Genomic DNA, 9,438 nt, shown 5'->3' on the forward strand with positions numbered 1-9,438 from the left:
CTAATGTTTGCTTCAATAAAGAACTCCTTGACAAGGAAAACCACTTCACAAAGTAAAGATCTATTCTATCCAGGAATGTTGCCTCTTCTTTACTTATACCTAGTTTAATGTAATTCACCTAGAGCCTAATAATGTTAATAGTATCAAGAACAGATCATCAGATTTACTATCCGGTTGTCAGTGACTAGATAAGTCTTTTACCTCTGCAGTGGCAACTTTAACCTGGTCTGCATGCTTCACATTCACCATCCACCCTAGAGTCCTTATAACTCACTATAACACCTCAGTGTAATTTCAAAGTCAGAAGCTACAGGTTCAACTGTTCAAGAAGAATTTTTACATATCCTCTCCAAACACCACTACATTCACCTCTCCATCCACACATATGAAGGAGGTATGCACTAAAAATTTCATATTTATTTATATTTTTGAATGCCTATCTTAGCAAGTCTCCATTTTAAGTATTGCAATAATACGGAAATACACTTATTAATTACAGAGGGGTTGGCAAACTATGGCCCAAGTACCATATCCAGGCCATTGTCTATTTTAGTAAATAAAGTTTTATTGGAACACAGACATGCTAATTCATTTGCATATTACCAATGGCTGTTTTTGTACTACAAAGGCAAAGTTAAGTAGCTGCAACAGATACTATATGGCTTACAAAGACTAAATTATTCACTGTCTGATTCAATGCAAAAAAAGTTTCCCAAGCCCTGAAGTGCAATCTGATGAGGTCTTGTTTCCATTTGCACTTCAGATTTTAATTAGTAAGAAACTAATTTTCCATCTAAAATTAATATCAAGAATTTCCTAATGTAAATATAAACATACCCTAAAAGTGATTTCCTCTTGTACTTCCTGAATTCCCTTCCTGGTACTCAATTAATTTGGAAATATTGTAATGAGGGAAGGATATCGATCAATACGGAAACCAAACAAATCCTGACAACTATCCTTACTCATATCACCAAAAAAAAATAATAATAATTAGATTGGTTAAAGTTCTAAATGTGAGAGAAAAGGAATAGGTTAAGATTTAATAAACTATATCTAAAGAGCAATAACAAAGGGGGAAATAAAATAATAAGTTTCACTACATTAAAAATAAGAACTCCTTTTCATTGAAAGACACCATTAAAGGAATGCTTGGGGGGGGGGAGAGTAAAAAAAAAAGCCACAAATTAGAAGCAGGTAATTACAATACATATATCTGATATAAAACTAATATCCAAAATTTTGCCCAAATCAACTTGAAAAAATAGGAAAATTAGCCAAACATTTGAGCAGACACTTCACCAAAGGGCAAACCTACTTAGCCAATATAAATAGGTTTCAATTTACTTGTCATCAGAGAAATACTGAGTTCATATCCATACACATCTTCAAAATGGCTAAAATAAATAAGATACAAAATACCAGGAGTTTACAAGTATGTTAAATTGGAATTCTAAAACCTTGCTAATGGTAATGTACATTATTACAATCATTTTGGAATATAATTTTGTAGTAACTACTAAAACTGAACATATACAAAACCTGTTTCACTTCCTAACATATATTTAAAAAAAAAAAAAAAAAACTTCACTGTCAATGAGTTGATTCTGACTCATAGCAACGCCCATTGGGTTTCCCAGGTGGTAAATCTTTATGGAAGTAGATTGTCCCATCTTCCTTCCCAGAGTGGCTGGTGGGTTTCAACCACCAACCTTCTGGTTAGCAGTCAGGTGCCTTAGGCACTGCACCACAAGAACTTCTTATATATACTGAACAGAAATGCATAGATATGCTCAGCAAAAGATATGTACAATAACATTCATAGCACTGTTATTTGTATTGGCTAAAAATTGAAAACTACCCAAATGATCATCAACTGTAGAAGGAATAAATTAATAGTGGTATATTCACACACTAGAATACTATTCTCAATGAGAATGATATGCATGATTCTTGCAAACAAAACACCTACTTAGCAAATATCAAATAGGTTTCAAGTGAAAGACACAAACAAGTGTTAACAGTATAATTTATCTTATTTAACACAGACAAATATGTTAGACTAATCTCAGAAACCAAGATATAGTTGTACCTTACTTGGCTTGTAGTTAGTGACTGCAAAGAAGCACAAAGGTGGGCTGAGGTCTTCTGGAGTACCTGTAGCTTTCTGTTTCTTTATGTGCTGGTTCCATTAATTTTGCTACAATGTCTTTTGTGGTTTGTTAAAATATGCATTCCCTTGACCGAAATAATAAAATATTTTAATTCAAGAAAATTATCTTTTTAGAGTCTTCTGACCCATACTTTATTAACTTTAAAGTTTAAATTTCTACCATTGTTGTCTTCAATAAATGCCCTAATGTATTTTTTAAAAAAACTAGATTCTTATTTGAATGAGGTATTTAATCCATTTATATATGTACTTAAAAACATGAGTTACTGAGAAAACCTTAACATCATTAAAAATCAACTATAAAATTTTCCCAACATTTAACAACAGAATAAGTTAAACAAGAGTTAGAAAGCATATTATTCCTGTTCAGAGCAAAGCATATTTCTTCCATTTACTGGTTTATTAGCCTCTGTTGAAATACTAATTAGTCTTTATTTTGCAGTCTTACGTTTGCAAGAAGTTTAGTAAAAACTAGATCGTCAATCATAACCAAGGAACTCATTCTCAATAACATCTTTCAGGAACAGAAATTCCAACTCTTCTTTGCCTGTGTTATGAAACATAAATTGGAGAGTGAAAAGTAAACACAACCAAGACAAAGGAAAATAAATTAAAGTGCAAAAAAGAATGCGAGAGACCAGACACAAATGAGTTTTAAAAATATACTGGTAATCATACTTTGCTTACACACTGGGAGACTAGAAAGAAGGAAAGAAATTGAGTTTACCTGTTAGAAAAAGGCTGTTTCTGGGAGCTGTCCAATGTACTAACTGAATTGTCATGGTCACAACTTACCTCCTTAAGAAAAATGTTCTTAGTGGTTCTTTCTTGAATCAAGGAATGTCTGTATTAATCTTCTTTAAACTGTTTCTTCTAATCCACTTTTTAAATCGTTTTCAAGCATGTTGATCTGCCCCTCGGTGTCTTCTTAAAAAGCTCTGTACAGGATACTTAAATAAATACAGCTACTGGCAAAAATGAAAGGGGAAAACAATGTTCTTATTTAAAATATTAAGGATAGTTTGAAATCAGTAAAATTTCATTGTCATTATACCTAATTTAAAATCTCTTTTTATCTCAAATATAAATTTAGATAACTTGAAATTTAAGATATAACTAAATATAACTAAAAATATATTAGAGCTCGGTAAAGTGTCATTCCTGCTTTTAAATCCCACGCTGTAACGATACAAATCAATGGAGAAGATAAGCCAGATGCGAAGTGTTGGGTTTTTTTTGTTGTTGTTGTTCTCGAACAACTACCTAGTCAGCAATTTAAAAATCGAAATACTCCTCCGCAAAGGATCATTCCGTTTGTTTATCAAAGGGTCCTTCGCATTTTACAAAGAATACAGTGGTTTTGTTTGAGTGGAGGATTTGCTTCCCTCTCCCCCGCCCGCGCGCACCACCCTGGTGTTACACAGTGAAGCAGGCTCAGAGAAAATCCTCTATCATTTTATGACCATCATGACTTTGCGGAGTAAACGCCTCTACATTACATGATAGGAGGTAAGGGTTGGGACAGGAAAGTCAAGTATCTCAATTGTTAGACTGATTGCAACAAAACACACTTCAGAAGTCAGGGTTTGTAGCCCTGCAGAAGAGCTGCTGGCCGGCCGGTACCATGGAAGGAGGAAGCAGGTTCCAACAGAGACTCTGGGGAATGCGCTTCCAGCCCCCCTGCCATGCTTGCTTAAGCTAATGGAAGGTCTTGCCTTTCACCAGCCGCTGCACTGGGATACCGGGCAAACAGCTTCCGAGGACTCCTGGCAGGCAGGGCCCCTCTTCAGGACATCATTAAAAGCACATACACTTGTTTCACATCCATTGGCAGCTTCGAGAGGCAAGATTCAGACTCTAATCCCGAAGCCCAGGAGAAGCCAGTCCTGTGGAAAACATCTTCACTTTGAAAACCCAAGCCCAAATGAAAGAACTACATGAGATAAGGAGCCTGAAGAACATTAGTTGGCTGCGGGTGTAAGAAAAATACAAAAACACAGCAGGTAAGAGCAGGGGGTTGTTGCCAAGAAGGAACTGTCCCGGGTAGTGCAGCGACAAGGATCGCAAACCTGGAGGCCTGTCCCTTTGAGCCTTCCACGCGTGCTGCCCTTACCCCGATCCGGGCTCAAGATTGTCTGTTTCCATCAGCTTCGAGAGGAGGGACGTTGTCAGAGCCTTCCCAAGCAGTGCGACTAATCCTGTTACCGACTCGGTTATAAATATTAATGTCCTTGGCCCTTGGTGATGGTGCTGCATCAGTTACAAGGTCGATAAGAAGCTCATCACCAGCCTCGCCCCTTCCTGCGACAAATCGATGAGCCACAAGGCCAGGACGACGCGATGGCTGCCTATCCCGACAGCTGCGTGGACACCACCGTGCTGGACTTCGTCGCAGACCTGTCCCTGGCCTCCTCTGGAGTTCCCCTGCTCTGTGACTTTGCGCCTGGGGTCCCCTTTGGGGACGGAGCCCTTGCGCTCAGAGAAGGAAGGCCTAGGACGTTGGCAAACTTCGAGGAGGGGGACCCAGAGGATGAGGAGGGCGAAGTAGATGAAGGGGACGACGAAGAAGAAGAGGAGCGCGAGAGAGGCGCCTCTCTGCTGGGCCGTCCCAAGAGGAAAAGGGTGATCACCTACGCCCAGCGCCAGGCAGCCAATATCCGCGAGAGGAAGCGGATGTTCAACCTCAACGAGGCCTTTGACCAGCTGAGAAGAAAGGTGCCCACTTTTGCTTACGAGAAGAGGCTGTCCCGGATCGAGACCCTGCGCCTAGCCATTGTCTACATCTCCTTCATGACTGAGCTCTTGGAGAGCTGCGAGAAGAAAGAAACCCTTTGAGGCTAGAGGTCGCGATGGGAGCGGCGGGCTTCTGCTCCTTCTTCGTGTGGGCGCTGGCTGGGGTGTTGCAGGACCTGGCAGTGGGTGTGGCTGAAAGGCAAGGAGGGGCGCTCGGAGACAGAACGTCTGGCCTTCTGGAGTTTGGGTTCGGGATTGTAAAATGCCCCACAGCCCTGGTGAGCAGTGGCAGCTCTAGGGTTAATATATATCCCCGATCGCCCTAGACGGAATCCGCGCCAGAGGCGGGCCTGGCACCTTAGAATTTGTTAAAACCAGTCGGACCTTCCAAGACAGCGCCCGTGAGCAGCTTCCTCGGGCGGTGTGGGTGGAAAGCTAAACTCCGCAAACAGCATCTTTTCAGGTTTCTATAGTGTCTCCTTGCTTTTTATTTTTTGGAAAAAAATATATAGAAATAATAAAGTAAAAAATATTGCTTTTGTTTAAGCTTCATGAGTTGGTGCTGCCCTATCCCCTCCAGGCGGGGAGTGGAGGGCTTCGAGTCGGCGGTAGGCAAGCCCCTGGACCGGTGCCCCTGGGGAGATCCCTCAACAGAAACAGGCGAAAGGTGTTGGGGTGCGGAGTCTCCTGGGAGACCAAGGGCTTTTGATCCCCCATCTAGTTCTTCCGGGCTGGCAGAGAGGCAAAAGGAGGGAGACATGGAAAAGGAGTCAAGGGGACAAGTTGAGCAAGTGCGATCCCTGAGCAAACACTTCGCTCTTAACTCTCTTTTCTCGTCTTCTCTCATTTTTCTCCTGTCTGTCTGTCTGTCTGAGGTTGAGAGGATCTAGTTGTGAGAATTGGAGAAGTGGGAAGCGCTACGACCACCACCCGGAGGGCCCCGGAAGGACTGCGGCACTTAGCAAGGCTATAACCCGGGTTCCTTTAATATTTTTACCCAAGTACAAATCGCAGCTTTGACTCCTACGTGCTGAATCAGCAACAGTCTCCCTACGCTCCCAGACCAGGTTGCTAGGGTGTCGCGATCGCCCTAGACGTGCCCAGGGCTGTCCGGTAGCCAGGGCGCGCCTAGAAGTAGCGGAAGGCGCCCTAGCCGCGCGCCAGCGCTTCCACCTGCTGCCTTCTGGTAGTCCCAGGAGCAGCGCCGCCCGAGCGCGCACATTAAAATTTCGAGATTTGCTGTAGGTAGGAATGATAGCTTTCACGGTAATAGCATTCCAGGGACAAGGAGAGGCAAGAAGTCAATGGAGTAGATGGCGTTCTTGCTCTCTGCAAAACGACTACGATGGAGGTGAGGTTGAAGCGAGTCCTTGCTCTGGGACCGCCCCCAGTTTGGACCCTCTGCCATTCTACAGTCTTTCCTTCTGGGTGACGTGCTAGTACCTGGAGTAGGAATCTCCCTAGAGGAGCGGATGGATAGGTGAGAAGACCAAAAGGAATGTCTACCCAACTGTAAATTCGGGAGTCCCTGGATGGTGCAAACGGTTAAGGGCTCAACTACTAATCGAAAAGTTGCGGTTCTAACTCACCCAGAGGCGCCGGGAAGAAAGACCTCAAGATCTGCTTCCGGAAGGTGACTATGGAGCGCAGTTCTATTCTGCGCAAGGGATCACCATGAGTCCTAATCTACTAGAGGCAACTGTCCCGCACTGTGCACACGCATACATATACGCACAGACATATGTACACACAGTGTTCCCTGACGTACTTTAAGAAATACAATTTATTTTATTAAAAATAATATATAGTCATGGTAGAAAGTTTGGAAAAGAACAGAAAGAAACTTTAAATTGCTGCAAATTACCACTTTTTTTTAGCATTTTTATCTGTTTCCTTCTAGTCTTTTTTCTATGCTGATATAAATTCAATATATTTTTTTAAATTGGCAAGACTTGCATACTGATTTTTTTTCAGTCTATAATATGAGCATTCTTTCCCTAACTTTATATATTAAATATTTAGTGTTTTTTCATACATGTGTCTTACAATTAACTTCAATCCCTTACAGAAGGAGAGCTATAATAAAATTTAAAAAAAAAGGTACAACAAAGAACATTCTTACAAACTTACTTAAAAACAAATCTATGATAATCTCTTCATGTTAGATACCTAAAATTAACATTTCTGGATCGAATGAACATTTAAGTTTATGGGTAAAATGACCACATTACTTTCAGGAAGACTCTGCAAATTCACACTTTAGTGCAAGAATGTGCCTGTCTGTCTATGCCTTTGTAAGTACTTACTACTGACATGTAAAATTTTTCCCAGTTCTCCTTTCTACAGCAGCTGGAAAAGTTATAAAATAACACCCCCTTCCTAAGGAAGATGTTATCTTAATTTGACTATGTCTTTCCACCAGGATTTTTCCACATCTACCATAAGAACCTCAGGATAAACAGGTAAGAGGAAAATATAACCAATTACAAAAACATAACAACAAAATCAAGGAGTATCTGTTTTTATTTTATATACCTTTATCAAAATAAACTGAGGGTTGGACAAAAATCTCTATCTCAATTTTACAATGAAAAATCACTAACTTTCTCTTTTCTTCCCTCTTGCTTTTTTAAACAACATTTTAGTTACCCAGCCTAGTATATCTATATTTTTTAACATGAATTTTAAAATTACTCATTTTGATATGTGAATGGAAAACAACTAATGTTTCAATTGATCATCAAACAGTATCTGTTTCCCAACTTCTTATGGGATGCCTAGAGGCTCCATCAAAATCTCATCCTTATCTACTTATATCTACTCTACTTTTTTATCTACTTATTATATACTTTATCTACTTAGTCAAAATCTATTGACATTTGATGGGTTGGATGGGTTTAAAATTGAAAGCTCCCCTTACTTATCCCATTTTAAGTCCTCCTGGAGATGAAACATTATTATTTTTTTTAATGTCCAAGTGTTGGAAAAATGAAAAATAAGCCAAAAAAAAAAAAAAAAAAACTAGTTCAAATCTAGGAATCCTTAATATTTTGTTGAAAGAACTAATTTTCAAAATAAGAAACAAAACTGTGTAGACAAAGATCATCAAAAATCATTGAGTCCTGAAGAGTAAAGATAGCCATTCATCATATTTAATAGTCTCCTTCATATCCTTACTCACTCTGTTATTTGTGTCCTTAGCAAACACCCCTACAATGAATACCTCTTCATCTTAGCAATGAAACCCAAAGACCCTCTAAGTGAAATGCTCTTTTCCTAACTATCACTAGAAGAATTATACTCACCGTTCTTAAAACTGTTACAGCTTACAAATGCTTTGCTTTTCATAATTTTGTTACATATTTAGAAGGTGCCCCAAAATGTGAATTCTCTTAAGATATTTTCTTAATCATTATGTTAATAGAAAAAATTTAGCAAAAAGATAAGAGACACTGAGAAATAAATTAACTTGTTCTTTACAGCAAATCGTCGACATAGATTAGACCAAAAAAAAAAAAAAAATCCATGCTCAGAACCTGAGAAAAGTGCCACTCTATATTTTGACACTCAACTTTTCTAAGCAATGTGGTTGCTGGATTTCACAAATTTGGTGAACCCATAAATTCGGCTTGGCTTTTAATGCAACTTTTTCACTCTATGACATTCCCTGTGTTAACTTTCCTTTGTTCTTTAGCCTGAGACCCAACATTGATAGAAATATCACCGAACATTGGCTATCAATAACTTCCACCAGCAAAAAAAAAAAAAAAAACCCTTAGTAGGGTTCAGTTTTTTCTGGAAAATTACAATAATTGGTTTTTGACATCTTAAAGTTATTTGAACATTTAGAATCTAAACACCATTTTAGACGTTGCTTGGAGGTAATTTATTTATACACTCTTTACTGACTGAAAACTGCCTTTGGTTCCCCATAACTATCAGGTTACTGTTAGTATTCAGACATGTAAACCAAAAAGAGGCCTAAATGAAATCACATTTGAAAGACACAGCTAAACTTTCCAAGGAAAGTAAAAATAAGCAGAAGCCTTTGCCATCAACAGGCTCATCTTCTTTTATAGATGCCCAATGTGAAAGCAGATTTTGGCAAAATTAGCACTGGAAACTGAAGCAAACATTATGCTAGCATGCATAACTCCTGCATGGAGATAAAATTAAAACCCTTGGATTGGTGTTTATTATCATATTTGTCAGCATTTCCATTATAAAAACACTATTGTAGAAGGCTTATATCATAGCTATAAAAATTCTGGGATGAAACTTGATGAGGACAGTTTTAACATAACTCTTTTTCATTACAGATCTTTAAAGAAAACATCAAAGGTAATAAAGAGACTGAAATACATTTTACATGTGGGGTTTCAAAATGTACCTGTAACTTTAAAACACAAGAGGTTCTGATTATTACACAATATAAAGTAGACTATTATTTTATTTAAAAAAAAAAAAAAAACAGCTAGCAAATTAATGGTACCAATTTTCCCTTTCATAGGGTGATATTAGTTCATTAAGGA

General features: G+C 38.8%; 1 protein-coding gene across 1 annotated transcript; it reads left to right on the forward strand.

Annotated features, from left to right (window-relative positions):
• The first annotated feature begins 4,513 nt into the window (after positions 1-4,513).
• FERD3L (Fer3 like bHLH transcription factor) lies at positions 4,514-5,008 on the forward strand. Its single transcript, XM_007946635.1, has one exon. It carries the CDS (start codon positions 4,514-4,516, stop codon positions 5,006-5,008), a length of 495 nt encoding a protein of 164 aa, XP_007944826.1.
• The last annotated feature ends 4,430 nt before the right edge of the window (positions 5,009-9,438 follow it).

Source organism: Orycteropus afer, unplaced genomic scaffold (assembly GCF_000298275.1).
Source record: "Orycteropus afer afer isolate SDZICR_OR568_19922 unplaced genomic scaffold, OryAfe1.0 scaffold00008, whole genome shotgun sequence".
Taxonomy (NCBI): Eukaryota; Metazoa; Chordata; class Mammalia; order Tubulidentata; family Orycteropodidae; genus Orycteropus; species Orycteropus afer.

Bases quoted from the DNA above. Each gene is read 5' to 3' on its own strand.
- FERD3L (XM_007946635.1), top strand. From the start codon at position 4,514: ATGGCTGCCTATCCCGACAGCTGCGTGGACACCACCGTGCTGGACTTC.